The 17755-nt window shown below is 36.5% G+C and overlaps 2 protein-coding genes across 2 annotated transcripts; one reads left to right on the top strand and one right to left on the bottom strand.

The window, feature by feature from the left end:
* The first annotated feature begins 4545 nt into the window (after window positions 1–4545).
* On the top strand, window positions 4546–7394 carry LOC115950685 (ran-binding protein 1 homolog a-like). Its single transcript, XM_031067912.1, has 4 exons — window positions 4546–4867; window positions 4957–5108; window positions 5201–5326; window positions 6746–7394. The coding sequence occupies exons 1-4, from the start codon at window positions 4713–4715 to the stop codon at window positions 6967–6969; spliced, it is 657 nt and encodes a 218-aa protein (XP_030923772.1). The 5' UTR covers window positions 4546–4712; the 3' UTR covers window positions 6970–7394.
* An 8320-nt stretch (window positions 7395–15714) lies between these two features.
* LOC115950449 lies at window positions 15715–17432 on the bottom strand. Its single transcript, XM_031067643.1, has 5 exons — window positions 17057–17432; window positions 16883–17008; window positions 16371–16823; window positions 16204–16270; window positions 15715–16135 (listed from the first exon to the last, which is right to left on the bottom strand). Exons 1-5 carry the CDS (start codon window positions 17430–17432, stop codon window positions 15715–15717), a joined length of 1443 nt encoding a protein of 480 aa, XP_030923503.1.
* Between the last annotated feature and the right edge of the window lie 323 nt (window positions 17433–17755).

Genomic DNA, 17755 nt, shown 5'->3' with positions numbered 1-17755 from the left:
CTCCTAGCCTCTATAAATAAGGAATGGATCTCAAAATTCAGTAGATACTTTTACGCTCTGGGAGGCACTCTTTTAGGCTATCAAATTGCTCATATTTTCTGATCCCCTCTCTGATTTTCTGTGGAAGCTAGGGTTTTTAGGTTTCAAAAATAATTGCATAAATTTCTTTGAACCCTAAAACATCCTCTCAAGTAGAAGAGTGCTCATGCAAGAGGTTGCTTTCTAACCCTTTCGTTTTTATGCTTCTCTTATCATGATGATGCATGTTTAATTGTTTCAAATATTCATATTCTACCTTGTTAATTTTGTTTATGAAAATATGTTCTTGATTCCTTTATTGTTGCTATAATATGTTTCTTAGTTTTAAAGATTTGCATATAATTAACTCTTTGTCTTTAATATAAAACAGATATGCATCTTCCTTAAATGTAGATCTGAATTTTTTTTCAAAATAAAATAGATCTGCATCTTCCTTAGAAGTAGATCTGAATTTTTCTTCAAAATAAAACATATCTGCATCTTCCTTAAATGTAAATCTGAATTTTTCTTCAAAATAAAACAGATCTGCATCTTCCTTAGATTTAGATCTGAATTTTTATTCAAAATAAAACAAATTTGCATCTTCCTTAGATGTAGATCTAAATTTTCCTTAATCAAAACTGGTTTGTGTCTTCATTAGATGCAAATTTGAACATTTTTTTATCAAAAAAACTGATTTGTATCTTCCTTAGATACAGATTTGATTTTTTTTTTAATGCATGCAGATTTTGAAATAAAGAAAGAGATCATGTATTGTTGTGTTGGTTGTTTGTTTTGTTTAGTCCAGGTTGCATAAATTTATTTATGAATGAAATTCTCTTCATAAAAAAATCTTTTCCATATTTTTGAACATACAAAACAAATCTGACTCTTTTTTGTTATCAAAAAAAACTTTTTTTTATCATCACAACACAGTTTTGATCTTTTGCAAAGTTAAAACTATTTTTTTTTAAATTTCTTAAAAACAGTTTTGATTTTTTTATAAATCAAAATAAATTTTTACTCACAACAAAATATCTACATTTTTTTTAAAAAAAAGGATCCATTCATAAATTAACTTGTTTGATTTAGTTTTTGTCATATATTCCATATCATTCATCTCATGCATAAAAGGAGTATATAGGTTATAAGAGTCTAGAAGACCAGACTTTGTCTGGGCAGAATGGGTGCCTAACACCTTCCCATTCCGTAATCTAACCTTTGAATTTAGGTCTTTGGATAAGTAGAACTAAGCCTTGTCTTTACTTTTTATATTGGGTAGTTTGTATATAGGACTCAAAGCCATGTAATTATTTGGTAGATTGTAACTAGGACTCAAAGCCATGTAATTTTCAATTTATCAAATGTATTTTTTTTTCAATGAAAAATTCAGACATGTATTTTTATATTTAGTTTTTCTTATTTTTTTTGTATAAAAAATAAGTGGCGACTCCACACCACTTACCCAAAAAGAAAGGTGCCCTAAAAAACACAGAAAAACAATCTCTCTCTTTTTTGAGAGGCACTTTCAAGGTCTCTCACAATGAGGTGAAACTGGTTGAATGGGAGTGGCCTTTGGTGCAATAATTGTGGCCAAGGGAGCTTGGCTAGAGGCTGAGATCTTTGACTGGCCACCTGAGTCTTTAGACACCCTTGCCCACTTCTGCCTGTGAGTGGTAAATGCAGTGGTTATAGGAGGCTAAAGAGGGGTTGCCTAAGTTTGCCCCACAGGAACACGAGGTGCAAGAACGAAGTCAGATAGCTAGAGATCGCATTGTTGAACCATCTCTATTATCTCAACTTTGTGTTCTTCTTCCTCTCCTCCCTTTTCGGCTTCTTCTTCTTCTCCTTCCTTTTCTCTCTCTCCTTCTCCTTGTGGGGTCACGACTAAGTGTCAGAGCTTGGCCCAGAACTTGGCCCAGAAAACTAGATTAGTCGAACCATCTGAGAAGGGTTCTAGAGATGTCTCCTTTCTTCTATGTAAGACCTTTTTCCGAGCTTTATTTGGTGATAATTTCAACAAAAATCCTATTAGGCGAACATTGATGTAGGTCAGCAAAGGGTGTTTGTCTCGAAGTACGTCCCTGGGATCTTGGAAGCTAGAATAGGAGGGAGTATATTCAAGGATTAGGTGGGATGCTCAGAGTTGCCTGTTAGAGTGGATGAAGATCTCCGACCGAAGAAGTCTGTTTAAGTCATGAACCTTGATTAAGCCAATGTTTGGCTGTGCATACTGAGAATTTGAAGCATTACAACTGAGAAGAAAGAGTTATTAAATGTAACAAGTGTATGACTACATATGTAAATAGATGCTTGTGTATAGATGGCAAAGCTTCCTCGGATCATCGACCTGCCTTCCTCGAGGAGGTCGAACATGTAAGCTCATTACCAAGCTAGTTCCCTCCTACTTTTATAACTCCCCCTTGGGAATTCTTGTTGGAATTAGGGAGGAAAGAAATAAGCCTAACTTAGCTGTTCCTAACCTTGAAGTAATAGCCTTTGTCGAGGCTATCGCAGTAACTATACAAAAAGTTTATGTCATATTGGGTAAGCCTTAAGCTGAATAGCATGTTCAACCAACTGACACAATTGATTATCCTATAAAAATTTGGGTGACATTGGTCGAGGCTAAGCCCATAGAACATAAGAGTGCTAAGCAAGGGAGGATCTAAAGGAAATCTAACACCCCCATCTATTACGGCCATTAAAGGGATGAAGATCACCCTAGGCACCCTTTGGTCCTCTATATTCCCCTGGGTATAGTACTCAATGAGTTTGTCCTAAGGGATATGGTACTTGGTCTTAAAAGTCTCTACGGTGGCATCATTTTTGACTAGCTTGGCGAACCCCATCGAAAAAAAAGGGAAAGGAGAAATAAATTGTAGTAAGAGGTGGAGGAAAAGCTAGAGTGAAGGAGACAATACTTATAGGAAGAGGGGGCATTCTTGGGAAGAGGAAGGTTTGAGAGGAAGGCTTGGAAAAGGAGAGTTCTAAATTAAAAATTGAGAAAAAGCAGAAGAAATGAAATTTGAGAACCATGGAAGGTATTTATAGGGAGATAATTAAATGCGTGGGTGGGAAAAATTATTGCCCATGCCGCCCCTTGATCTCTGTGTGCCTCAAAAGCCTAATGGATAGAGGACTAGGGCCTTTGATCGCAATAGTTGGCCAAGCACGTGTTGGAAAATTGGGTTGTCAAATCCGGCACATTTATGGCCTAACGCTTGGTGCCCCTGAGATGTGATAGTTACATCACGTGAACACGTTCTCTAATGTGTAGAAGATGTGACCACGATCCCACCTCCAGGGTTTGAAGTTGGGATTGTGAGGGCTATATTGTAGGGTGTCGAGAATTATGGGCCTGTATCCAGATTAATATGGGCCTTGTCCGTGATGACCTCGGCTCGATAATGGTCCATGATGATCGAAAGTTAAAGGGAGGATCCAAGAATAGAACACCTTGGAATACGTATTCACAAGTGAATGTGCCGAGGAAAAGGGATAGTGCCTTGGGAGAATCCGCAACCAAACACGGGATCTAGCATCAAGCGCAAGTTACTAGAGGGTCACCTCGATTGTAGAGGGAGGGTCCCTCCTCTCTGACACGAGACTTGATACGGGGGAACAATAGCCCAGACTGAGGGAGCCACTCATGTCCTGTGGGTGAAGGGATCCATTGACACATGAGAGATTCCCTCATCATGACTACCCCATTCAAAAAAGGGTATAAATAGAGAGAGGAGTATAGGAAAAAGGGGTTGGAACAAAAATTAGGAGAGTGGTACATGAGAGTAAGGCAAGAACATAGTTTTGGGGACAGAATTCATGCTCGGACATTCAAGGGGGGCTCGGCTATTTGAAACCCTTCTTGGTTGAGTTTAGTTCGACATAGCTTAATAGAAAAGTGAGATTAGGGGTGGTTTACTCAAGGAAAAATCACTTCAGGAATCTCCCATTGTGGACTAAACTCAACCCAGAATACAAATAAATTGGAAGTCTAAGCCAAATTAGTTTAGGGTTGTTGGGAAACAGCTGTCATAGTCTTAATTAATTTATTTTTTTTACCCAAAAATAAATAAATAAAACATGTTGGGTCATGGGTTAGCCAGGTTGGGTCGGATTGACTTGCAAAAAATGGTCAAGTCATGGGTCAACCCCTTTTTCCTTCAAGTAAAAAAATTTTAGTTCAAGTTGGATATTTTTGAGGTTAGGTCGAGTTGAGTCAGCATATTTTGGACCGTTTTGTTTTCTTTTAATTTTTTTTTTTTTTTTTGAGAATCTTGTTTTCTTTTAATTGAATGGTAAAAAGAAAAAAAAACTTTTTTTTTTTTTTTTGAGAAAAAAGAAAAAAAAAAAAACTTGAAATAAACAAATAAAAACTCAAAATTAAGTTCAGTGGAGCCGATTCAAGTTGAATCTCATAAGTCATAAAAATACTATAATTTTCAACAAGCTAGACGAGAATATTCTGATCGGCTCGGCTCAGCTCAGCTTCCACTATAAGCGTAAACCTCACGCTTTAATTTTAACACAATACTATTTTACACACACAAAACACTCTGTCTCGCTCTCACACTATAAAACCCCTCATTTCCCGTTGCAGCAGCTCAATTCCCCAATCTCTTTAGCTTTATTGTGAATCCTCGCTGTTTTTGAATCATTCTCTACAACATCAAAGCCAGAAACCAAAGGCTATGGCCAGCACCGAACCCGAGCACGAGCACAGAGAAGAAGGGGAAGCCCCAGCCAACGAGGACGAGGACACCGGAGCTCAGGTTGCTCCGATCGTTAAGCTCGAGGAGATCGCCGTCACCACCGGTGAGGAGGATGAAACTTCCATTCTCGATCTGTACGTTTCTCTTTCCTCTCTCTCTTCCTAGGGTTTTCCTTTCTTTTTCATCGCGATCTGATTGAATCTAGGGTTTTTTGATTTTGCAGCAAAGCTAAACTTTATCGATTCGATAAAGATGGGAACCAATGGAAAGAGAGAGGCGCTGGTTCTGTCAGGTTTCTCAAGCACAAAGAGTCCGGCAAGGTTCGCCTCGTTATGAGACAATCTAAAACCCTTAAGATCTGCGCCAACCATCTCTGTATGTTACTTTCTTTCTTTCTTACTTTTTGGTATTGCATTTTCTTTTATTTTTGTTGTTTTGGAATCTGATCTGTTTGAAAATTTTTGCAGTGCTACCGACGATGACGGTGCAGGAACACGCCGGCAACGAGAAATCGTGTGTGTGGCATGCTACCGATTTTGCCGATGGTGAATTGAAGGACGAGCTCTTCTGCATTAGATTTGCTTCCATTGAGAGTGAGTCTTCTTCTGATTTGGAATTGATATCCTCTTTGACTTGTTAATTTACTCCTAGTGTTTTTGAATTTAATTATTAAATCTAGAATTCTAGATGAACTTTCAGATGCTACATTTATTAATTTTGGGCATTGTGGGTTATTTAATCTGTATTATATATCTGCTAGATGAATTTTCGCATGGATTATAATATCTGTTGCAATAATCTTGAAAATCAGTAAGAAGTTAGGGATTATAAACTTAATTGCCCAAATTTTAACTTAAAAATCTTTAAAAAAAAAAATTTCAATTTGTTATCAACTTCTAGTGCTTTTATTTTATTCCAGCCTGAATAACTACCTTTTGTTTTTACAATAATAGAACATATATTTCTTAAGTCTGCTACCGAGTTGTGCACTTATAATTGTTGGGTTTAGAAAGTTGTGTTCTTAAATAATGCTGGTGAAGTGGCAAAAGTGAGTTTGGAGGGAAATATTATTGGCTAAACATGACCAAATAAGGACTGAATGATGTAAAGCTATGCTACTGATTAGTGAAACGAGAATCTCATTGTAAATCATGAAAGTAAAGTCCCACTTTATTGGAGAATTCATTAAGCATGTGAGTATATGAAGAAATAAGAGACAATGAAACCCAATGAATTCATTGAATTCACTTAAATGTTGTGCATTTGTGCAGGAATGAATCCTGCTCTTACTATTATAATTACAGAATATCAATTGGAAATGCCTATTGAAGCCAATGAGCTTTAGCTCAACTGGCACTTCTTCCCCTTGTTAGTTCTAGGGTGTGGTCATGGCCTCAAGAACCATTAAGTGCTTGTGTAAATTACCAGTCAAAAAAAGAAAAAAAGAAAACTCCTAATGAATGAGGAAATTTGAAATTCTTAGCATCCTTGAAAAAAATGGATCTCCTAATGAAGATGATGGGAATTTGAGCTTCTTTGCGTCTTTGAACTTTTTTTTTGTTCTTATTGGTTGCATATTAATGATACCTCTTGGACTTAAGGGGGAATAATGTTGAGTTCGATTCTCTATTGAATTGACAAAACAGAGGTCATTTCTCTTTAGATTCCTAGGGCTACTAGCTTCCAGAAAGTGTTGTTATATGTGTCTTGAGGATTGATTATGAAATATGGTGTGTGTTTTATTTGTGTTCACTTTGTTGTTGCTAGAAAACTGCTTGAGTCAACTGGTAAGGTTCACTTGATGTATTGAATTATAATGTCCTGCAACATTCTCATATTAAAATTTATTGTGTTAAAAAGGGTTACTCTAAAGTTGCTCTACTCTATTTTGATTTGATTTTATGTAGTCTGATTGTTGATGTCCTTTGCTATTGTACCAAAAGTAAAGTATATATCTGTTTTGAAGCAATTATTCTCTTATAGAGATTATTAATATTTTGTTTCCTTATCAGATAACAAAACCTTCATGGAGACGTTTCAAGAAGCAGCTGAATCTCAAAAGAACAAAGAAGAAAACAAAGATGCATCTGCAACTGCTGAGATTCTTGAGAAGTTGAGTGTTGAAGAAAAGAAAATTGAGGAAAAAGAAGAGGTGCCTGTTGGATCAGAGAAGGAAACTAAGAGTGATGCTGAAAAAACAGAGAAGAAAGATGAGGAGCCTGCTTCTTCAGCTTAAAGAGGGTGTGTTTCTAATATGGAATATCCCTGGAAATATGATGAGGTTGGTGGCTGGCTTTTCCACCCATGTCCTTGTATTTTTCGCAGCTGAAATTCATTGGATTGTGTTCAATGGGTTGGATAGTGTGGGTCTATGGTCGTTGGAGTCTTTTTCAACATTTGGTCGAACTCCGGTTGTTCCTGTTCCTTATTTGAGGGTTGTGTTTTTTTTGCGGTTTGGGTATTGTCAGAGTTTATCTAGGGTTTTTTTCTACACTATTTATTTACTTGGTGTAAGCTGCGGGTCATTATGCATGAGGGGCTGCAAGAAAGAGTATTTAGTTTTATAAACACAGTTTTTGTTGGGATATAAATTTCTTGATTTGTGCACAGTCTGGAATTGTTATCTATTTAAGTAAACCAAAGGCTGCGTCTTATTCTTAACTGATTACCTGAAAATTTAATTTAACTGCTTGCATCGTAAGCTACAATTTAGTTTTGATCTGATTTCTATTGATTGGGTGGTACCATGGTGAAATGGAATGTTATCTTGTCCAGAGTTAAACCCCATGTATTAGGGGTGTTCACCAAACAACACTAAAACTAAAACTGCCCGTAAAATGGTATAACCAAACTACACTGCAAGTAACAGTGCACTGCACCGCATGATGCAGTATAGTTTGCAGTTTTATAATATAAAAATTGCACCGCATCACACCTTCCAATTTATTAATTTATTTTATATTATATAAATATCAATAAATTAATAATTTAGGGACTGTTTGGTAATATTGTTTTAATAATGTTGTTTGTGTTTTTTGGAAATATATGTGGAGGAAAAAATGTAAAAATACATGTAATGTTGTTTAAATACAGAAAACCGTTGCTCAAAACACCCTACCAAACATGGGAGTCGATTTCATACTAGCTTCCTTGATTGCCACATGGTGCCCAACCTGCTTGGTTGCTAGCGAAAGAAACGGAATGACAATGGCAGACGTATGGCCCCCGAATTATTATAGTACTGATTTGCTCCTTATTTAAAGTTAAATTGTATATTGGGGCTTTGATATTTGTTTTAAAATCGTTCTTAAAACTTTAAAATGCTTCAGCAAGGTCCTTATCAAACCGAGGTCACTTTGATGATGATGATATTGCATGAAATTTATTTGCTATTTCACTATTTTCCTTTTATTTTTATACCCATCTATCAGATTATGATTAGGATTTTTATCTAAAATAATTTTGGAAGTATAAGAATTAAAGTGAAACATTTTAAAGTAGGATGATTTAAAACGTGGTAGAAGGTTGATGTAGTTGAGTCCTTACCCCAACTCCAATTTGACATATATATGGGAAGGAAGTGGAGGCCTGCATATTGTATGATTTGGTAATTGGAAATTCACATATAGAAGGGCAGCCTGGCAAGGAAGAGGAAGAGCCAGCAGGAAAGATAGAGAGGAAAAGAAAAAAAAGAAAAAAGGAAAAAAATGAAGCCAGACTGAAAACGTTGCCAAACTATCACCCATATTAGTTATCTAACATGATATGTCATCTGTTTGAAAACGTTGTAGCGAGGATAGAAAAAAAGGATCTAAATTTGTCAATTTCGAAATAATTTCATTTAGGTATTTTTATTGCAATTTTTTATATATTAAGTATCAATTTAGAACTTGTAAGATGTTAGTGATAAAAACAAAAACATGCTGACTCAATTGTACCTACAGGCAAGAGGCAAATGAAAAGGGAAACAAGACAGCGAGTCTCACCTTTCTGGTTAGGGGCAATGATCTGTGTAGTTTTATGGGTCTTACTCTGATATGTCTATTCATTACCAAAAATGTCCTGAGGGTTAATGATTAACCCATGTGACTTGTAAACGGTACGTAGGTGATTAGATCTTTTTCTGCCCTATAGAAAAAAAAAATTAGAGTTAAAAATATAAATTTGTCAAAACTAAAGATAAAAAACCTGATGATAAGGCATGGAACCTCTTTGTAGCTTTGTAGGGGTGTGGTCAACTTGGCAAGAGCATCATATCTTGTGTTGGATTATTTTTATATAAATTATTGTAATTTATTTTAGGGTTAATTATTGATTACCCATTGGTGGTATGACCCAAATTTAAGTTACCTATCTATAGTTTAAATGTTGTTACTTTGCCCATCTGAACTTAGTTCTGTTAGACTTTCGTAATCCATCCCTAACTTTTCCATTAAAAAATAATTTTTAACACAAAAACATTAACATCAAAAGGCTAGGATTAGGAAGTTTTGCAAAATGGATAAACAGTACAGGTAAACTATGCACAAAAAGCTAAGCATTGAAATTAGGCTTTGAGCGCTCTGTTATGATCCTAGTGTCCCCATATGAATTAAGTATAAGTTTAACCATGTATTTATAACTACTTAGGCACTCTCTCTTTGCAAGCCAGTTTTTAAGGGTGAATACTACTCATGAGTTTGTAACACACTCTCTCTCTCCCTCTGCCCTAAATTTCTATGTTCTACAGATAGAGTATGACCAAAACAAAATGTACAAATATATTTTTCCTATATGTCCATCGCCCCCACGGTTTCCAACTTCCTATCACATGGTTTTGGGCAATCAATAAGCATCGATTTACCTTCGAATTTGTGATGACGAAAGATGGATCGAATTTGCCCTGTGATTTTGATTACTCTTCCTCATTGCACGAGGTTAAATTACAGTCCAACCAATTTTGTCAGTATTCCTGAAAGCATTATCATATATTGAAAACCTCTAGACTTAGCAAAGTTAAATATTATTTTCTTTCTTGGATGATTGCATAAGGGTTCAAACCTTGCAAAGGCAACACAAAGAAGAACGGTAATCTGATTCAATGGAAAGTGGAAACATACTTGGGTGAAATTTTTGCCAGAGGTAATTCAAGAGATTCATATTCCAATATTATACAGCCTAACCTATAAGAATCAACTATGTCGAATTTTTAATTATTACTGTCCTCGGTGTGGCATTCCAATTGGTTTTGCTCTCACATTGGTCGCTTACTACTAATTAAACTACCTCCAAATATATACAATAATCCGGATTGGATAGAAGAATTTGCTCTATGTAATGTTCATCCATTTTGCAAAAATTTCAAACCTTAACTTTTTGATCTTTTTTATGTAATATTTTTGTGTTAAAAATTGTTTTTTAACGGAAAAATTAGAGACGGGTTACAAAAACTTAACGGAACTAAGCTTAGGTGGACAAAATGACAACTTTTAAATCAGGCATTTTAAATTCAAGTCAAACCACATGTGGGTAATTTGTATTTAATCATTTATTTTAAATATTGTTTAAATGCTTATTTAAGTGAATTGATGAAATCAATTTACTTTTTTAACAAATTTAAAGCCTTTATGTTTGTATTCATTTGTGAGTTTTTTTTTGTTTTTAGTTATTTTGTATATAATGTTAGCATCTTATTTTTTAGAAAGAATAATGTTAGCATTTGAATGACTATAAATGTTGTTATAGGATAGATACTGGTCTTTCTTGTGTGAAATTATATTAGAAGCTGCTCAATTCTAATGAGTATATATTGTACAAACGGCTAGCAACTTAATGGATTTTATGTGCTATGCAATGAGTCAATGACCATACATAATTGTCTTTTGGTCAAATGTTTTAATAAATGGACATTATGATAGCCATGCCATTTTTACAGTTCATGTAATTAAGTTTTGAAATTCACTTTATCTGGTATCAAATGGAAAGACTACCCGTGAGTTATATATATATATATATAAATCCATGGAAAGACTAATTCATTTTTATATGGAGCCTTTAATGTTTTTTTTTTTTTTTTTTTTTTTTTTTTTTTTTGAGAAGGAACGTTTTTGAAAGTTAATTCTTATCTTTCAGGTACGTATTACTATATTTTTTTATATGCTATATTTTGGGTAAAGAAAATACTATTTTGAGAGCTTCATATTACACAAGTGATGTGAGTTTGTAAGGATAATCAGTAAGGTGACTAGACTGTTGTATCTTGGAGACAACGTGTAGAAATTATTTATTTGTTAGATCAGATAAATTCATAGATGACGCATATTGTCTCAAGATAGTGACCTGATTTGTCCCTCAACCACGTCACCTAAATTATACATGAATTGACGGTAATTTATTTTATCAGGTTGTTAGTTGTACTTTAAGTAGCAATGATGTAATATCTCCTAACTTTATTTATGTTTTTGTGGTGAAATCTAATTTAAGTGAAATGTTATTAATTAAACGATAATTTGAAGATTATTTATTTATTGATTATTGTTCATAGGAACAACATCTTGTACACTCCTGCTAATTCGCAATCAGCAAAGGGGAAACAGTATCAACTTCTCAGCAATGGCATGCCTGTTCAACATTTGCAGAGGCAGCATACCAATGGTCCTGCCAGGTTCCAACTTTTAGTTCTCACCGTTACAGGCTTACAAGTTACAACGCTCTAATATCTGCCGGCTAATAAGACTTGAGGCCTAAAAATCCGAAGGCCCAAAAAGGTATTGGATTTGGATCAAGTTCTACAACAATTTATTTATAGAGATGGGCTTCTTCACCTACTGTTGAACTTTAAACAATAATTCCGATCTAATGATTGATATCAAACAGGGAATTGGATAAAAATTAACAACGAGATAAGTTTGAATTATATTTTTACTTCCTCGGAATGACCAAGGATCCTTTACACTTAGTAAAAAAGTAGGGCTAAGTTCAAGTTGATTATGTTCTTTCTTCTCTCTTTTTCAGGATCCGGTCCTTGTACGTGGAGGATCTCTTTCCTTTTATAGTCCCACTGCTTTGATCCTGGCCCTCCTCTTGGATGGTGGACGGTCTTTTTTTGGATACTTGTCCCATCCTACTTTTCCCTTCCTTTTGAGGCGGTGTTGGGTAGATAACAGGCTGTAAGACATTGTTCAGGTGCCATTTGGCCATTAATGCAACATGTTTAGTTGGTGAAGTGCATTTAATAAGGAGGTGATGGTAGCTTTTTTGGGAAGTTACTCCTTCTGCTTAACCAAGCTGGCTACTGCTACCTTCCTCAGATCAATATCCTTGGCTTGAAGTGGATCCTTTCCTAACTTTTTCACATTGTTCCTTTCCTAGCACCTTCCTCGGACTAGTTGCTTCTTTGGCCAAATCTTCTTTTCAGTCAATTTGGGCCCACTTGGGTTAGGTGAGTTGATGGTTGGGCCTTTAGGCTCCTCGGCTCAAGCCCAATGGGATCAATCTTTTTGACCTCCCAAAATATATAGAGGGTTGGGTTTAAGTTATACTTGGTGCATGAGGAGGTGTCAATTCAACTATAAGGCCTTTGGCAATTGAGCTCCAAGTTAGTGTGGAGTTATTTCCTTTAACCCATTACGTAACAATTTATAAGATTATCCATACATTTAATTTAAACAAGATTCATGATTCATTAAAAAGTTCATATGATTAAAACTATAAATAAATAATCTCTTCAATTGTCACATGGTGAGTTAGAAAAAGATAAATTTTAGGGGTAATTACACGTAACCTACCTGTGGTTTGGGCAAAAATCACCTTGCCGATCCGTGGTTTAAAAAGTGTCACTTAACCCATCTGTGGTATGTTTCCATCAATCTCCGTAACCCATCTTAAGCCCAGCCATTACAAAAACACCTCTTAACCTCAAAACATAACATAACTTGAATCAAAACACCCAAAACTCAGAAACTTTTTGAGAGAGAGACCTGTGATGAGATCAACGTGTTCTTTGTGGTTTGGAGTGTCAGGAGGGGGAGAAAACGCAAGTTTTGCAACATTGAAGCTAGGGAAGGTAGTTTTGGTAAAGAAAATCAAGGTACTTGCGTCTGTTCTCGATTTTGGGTTTTAGATTTTGTTCAAATGCCAACTTACTGTGTGAAACTCTAAATTTGTACTTCCCAAGAATCGTGTTTTGTTGATATGTCTTCATCAAGTGGTATTTTCTTGGGTTCATGTGGGCATATGTGCAATGAGCAGACTTGTGTTTTGAGAATAAGTTTGAGTTTGTATAATTTTGGGAGGAGGTTCTTGGGTTGTAGCCGTTATAAGGTTGGTCCTAAGTGTCCTTTCTTTGTTTGGTTGATAACCCAACTTGTCCTTGTGGGAATGAAACTGCACCTTTGGCTCTAGAGAGGATGTCTAGGCTTCAGAGTGCTCTCCAACTTGCCAATGAGAGGGAAAGGATAGCTCTGGAAATGGCGAATGCAGTAAGGCAAATGGCAGAAAAGGCTCTTGAAGAGGAAGCCAAAGCCAAAGAGAGGGAGAGAAAGGCTCGAACTGTTTATGCAAAAGCTAAGGAAAAGGCCATGTTTGCTGAAGAGAAGCAGAGAATGTGGAAGTTTGCATGCATTTTGTCATGGATCTTTTTTATTGTTGTTGTGTTTTGGCTCAATTGAGTTCTATGGAGTGAAGAGACTAAGGTTATTGTCCTGAAGTAGTTAATTGGTTAGTAGAGATAGTTATGGCAACGGTGTTAATGAATTTGCATTGTAATAACACTAGCCTACTGATGTAATGTTTTGATGTGTCAATGAGCGAAGAATTGGTCAATTATTGAGTATTTTGTGCATACCATAACAACCATTCAATGAAAGAAGTATTGGTCTTGCCACTAGTCTCTGGGCATATAATAATGAAAGAAGTATTTGTCAATTATTAATGACCTGCGCATACCATAACAATCATTCCACAATCACAACTTCCATACACTCTGTATTGGAAAAATCTACTTGGACACAATCTGTAGCAGCAATAAATAAACTTCCATATAATCTGGTTTGGACAAATAATGTTCCATATAAACTGAATTGAATAAATACCACAACTTCCATGCGATAATATCACAACTTCCAAATAATACCACAACTTCCATATAATACCACAAAATTTCATACCATAATAACAACTTGGAGTGTATTGTACCTTAACTTCTAATAAATTACAAAAAAACACATTCCAGGGTCAACTACACACAGACACACACACACACATATATATAAAATTACTCAAAACAAGGTGATTGTTTTTTACACTAATTGATAATTACAAAAAGTCAACAATGGTCTTCACAAAAAACACTAGCTGCAGGCCCACATGTTCTCCTGCCCCTGCCTTTACTACCAATGCTGGCATGCGTACCCACTATCTTCATTTGTTGTCTTCACTCTTTCCACCTACTGTATTCATTTTTGGTGGCCTTTGTGTAGCAAGTTGTCCTCTAGTCCTCGCACCACCAATGCTCCTATTTGCATGTGAAGGCTACAAAATAAAAAATAGATCCACTTGTTAAAAAATATCCCAGTCTACACAGCCATCCAGGAAAGAAGCAACTCAACTAAGTTACTTGTGAAGAACTTGGTAGGGTATCCCAGGTCTCCCTAGGTGTGTGAACCTTTGGCTGTGAGGAAGAGAACCATCCTGCTCTCCTGTGAGATGGCCTAGCTTGATTTCCTTACTGTGAGGATGAAGGCTGAGTGGCAGACCTTATGTTGTAAATCTGGGTAGGTTGCTGGGATGGTGGCTGGGGTGCAGGCTGAGGTGTAGATCTAGATTTGGTACTAGGTGCAGGCACCCCTCCCCTTGCCTGCAACAAAACCCAGTTTCAGTACATGAATACCTTTGTAAGTTTAAAAACATGTTTTTTTTTTTTTTTTTGCCATTTAAATCCCAATTACTTACAGCTTTTTCTCTTTGAAGCCTTTGTCTCATTTGCCATGGTGTCTCCCCTGTGATGCCAACCTTGCACTCTCTTAAGTTATGCCATTCCTTTTTGCATTTCCTATACCTTATAGGTCTGTTCAGCCTACTTGCTTTGTAAGGGTTCCTAGGCTCATCAGGAGCCCTTTTTCTTTGCTTGGGTGGCCTGCCTGGTGGTTTGTATATGTGAGGTGCTAAAAGAGCAGACTGTCCAGTCTCAGCCCATTCTGACTGGCCAGACATGGGAGGAAGTACCTCATTGTATATCTCCATGTAAGTTTCTTTGTGGTAGCATGGGTGGGCGTAGTCTTATGGTGTTTCAATGTTTGTATAAATGGCTGTTATGGAATGTTTGCATGGAATGCCATTTAAATCCCAAGACCTACAGCTACATGTCTTGTTGCTAAGATCAACTACATGATTCTCATACTAACAGGCTACCTCATAAAGGAAATTGCCAGCTGGGCTAGAACTAAATGGCTTGCTTTCAAGCTTCAATTTCTCCTACTTATCTTGTATGCTTGGACACAACTTTCCAGCATACTTCTCTATCCCTTTCCTTTTTGTGTAAAGCCTAGTCATAAGTCTAACCCTAATCCACTCCAACATTACCAAGATAGGCTTGTCCCTAGACTTCAATAGAGTTAAAAGACTCACTCAAGTTATTTACCAAACAATCTGTTAAGGCCCTAGGAGTGAAGTGTGACCTTGTCCATCGTGCAGGTGCAATGTTTGCAAGATACTAATATGCCTTTTCATTAAAATCCTTTATGTACTGCATGCCTCTCTCAAACTCCCTTACTGTTGTGGCAGCAACACACCTCCACAATGCATCCTTTAGCTCCAATCCCTTGTGATTGACTTTGAAATTGTTATAGATGTGTTTCATATAGTATCTATGCTCCACAGTAGGGAATAGTGCCTCTATTGTAGGTATAAGCCCTTGCAAATAACCAAACATACAAACAAAACATGTTAGTTCAACAAACGAAGTAAACCATTCAAGTATAACTGAACAAAACTTTCATATCTTCTACCTATCAGAAATGAAGACCAACTGAAACTCCTCTGGCCTCCCTATATCATCAGCAAATATTTCCAAAAACCATATCCAAGACTCCTTGTTTTCTTGTTCCACAACAGCCATGACTACTGGAAAAATGTTGTCATTTGCATCCTTGGCAATGGCAGATAAGATTTGCCCACCAAATCTGTGCTTTATGTGACAACCATCTAAACCTATAAATGGCTTGCAGCCACCTAAAATTCCTATCGCATTGAACCTAACATACATCCTCTTAAATTTTGGTTGGGAAGTCTCATTAGCCATTTTTGTCTGTAGTATAACCCTACTCCCCTTGTCTACAGTGTTTATCATTTGTGCATAATCCCTAAGGACATCATATTGCAGTTGCTCATCTCCATTGATCAAATCCTTTGCCTTTCTCTTTGACCTATACACTTAGTTTACACTTAGGTCAACAGATAAATTTTGCATCACATAGTTGTGTACACCACTCACCTCCCAATTTGGATTTTTGCTAAAATCTTCAATGAACCTCTTAGCAACATAAGCTGATGTTGCTTGGCTATTTTTAAAAGACTTGAGGCAAGTACACTCATCAGTCAAGGTCTTAATCTGAAATGTTAGCTCTCCACTTATCTAAGATGCATAACATCTCCACCCACACTCATTCTTGCAATGAACTGATATCTTGGTCCTCTCATTCAGCTTGAATTTGATGTCAACTGGTTTTTTAATTGCATACTCCCTTAAAGCAGTTCTGAACACCTTTGCATTAGGAAACTTCATCTCCTTCTTTAGTACAACATTTCTCATGTCACTCTTAGCATTGAACTCTGGCTGCTCAGGTACCTGCTCATCATTAGATCCATCCATGCTTACCAGGTTATCCTCAAGAGTTGGCTCAGCCCACTCAGTTCCATCTCCACCATCTAAACTAGCCATGCCACTAGTCTCTGGGGCTACATGGGGTACATTGCTTGATTCTGTGGCTGTATTGGGAGCATTGCCTGATGCCTGAGCTGTATTAGGAGCATCACTTGATTCTAGAGCAAAACCTTGTGGAGTTGAGTTTGGAGCAGCAAATATGTCATCACCAAAGCCCTCCCCCTCTAGGCCTTCATATAGTCAATCATCATCATCATCTCCTTCAACATTCTGTTCTTCACCCTTGCACCAACCTCAATATCCTGTTCTTCAACTTTTGCACCATCCTCAACATTCTCAACATCTTCTTCTTCCTCCAATACAACTTCATCATAATCACTCTCCAAATCTATTTCATCCACTCCTTCATCACAACCTACACCACCCACATCACCACCTATTTCTGCCACTCCCTATCCATCACCACCTACACCATCATCTGCCACTCCCCTTTCATCAGGATGCTCAACTGCCAATGGCTCCACATCTATATCAGTATAGATTATGATTTTGTTAGCTAGCCATGCCTTATGAAGGGTAGTCATGTTCACCACATCTGGATCTGTTTTTATATCTCTTAAATCATCCTCTAGATCACCTTCAGGAAGTAAATACCTATATCTATTGTGTTCTTTAGGAGCACCAACTAGATGGTATAAATCTTGAATTTCAAAAAAACTCAACTTGTCAGGATCAATCTCTGTCAATGTATGTATAGACCCATCCACATATTGTAGGGTTGGGTCCTCCACAAAACATTCCCCAACATGAATTTCAATGTCAAATGTGAAGTCAACCATTTGCAATTAAAATAAGTAGTTTGTTTACATACTAACATGCAGAAAACGACAACAAGCCAAAAGAGACAACAAGCCAAACATAGTGCTGTTTTGTTTTCATATAAAATTTATTTTGTTGTTGAGAGACAACACACGGACAAGGGACCACATATAGCACATGCAAAACCAGATTCCTAACAAATTCATAGGGACCACACTACCCATAGTTCACAAACAAGTGTAATCATTGACAAATAAACTTGATTCTTTTAGGTATACGCATTATATAAACAACCATAACAATACATTAGCTACATCCTAAGTGATTCTACATATAAATAGCA

The sequence above is a fragment of the Quercus lobata genome, chromosome 6, assembly GCF_001633185.2.
Source record: "Quercus lobata isolate SW786 chromosome 6, ValleyOak3.0 Primary Assembly, whole genome shotgun sequence".
Classification (NCBI taxonomy): Eukaryota; Viridiplantae; Streptophyta; class Magnoliopsida; order Fagales; family Fagaceae; genus Quercus; species Quercus lobata.
Note: the sequence above shows the minus strand (reverse complement) of the source record. Positions and strands in the feature narration are given on the sequence as shown.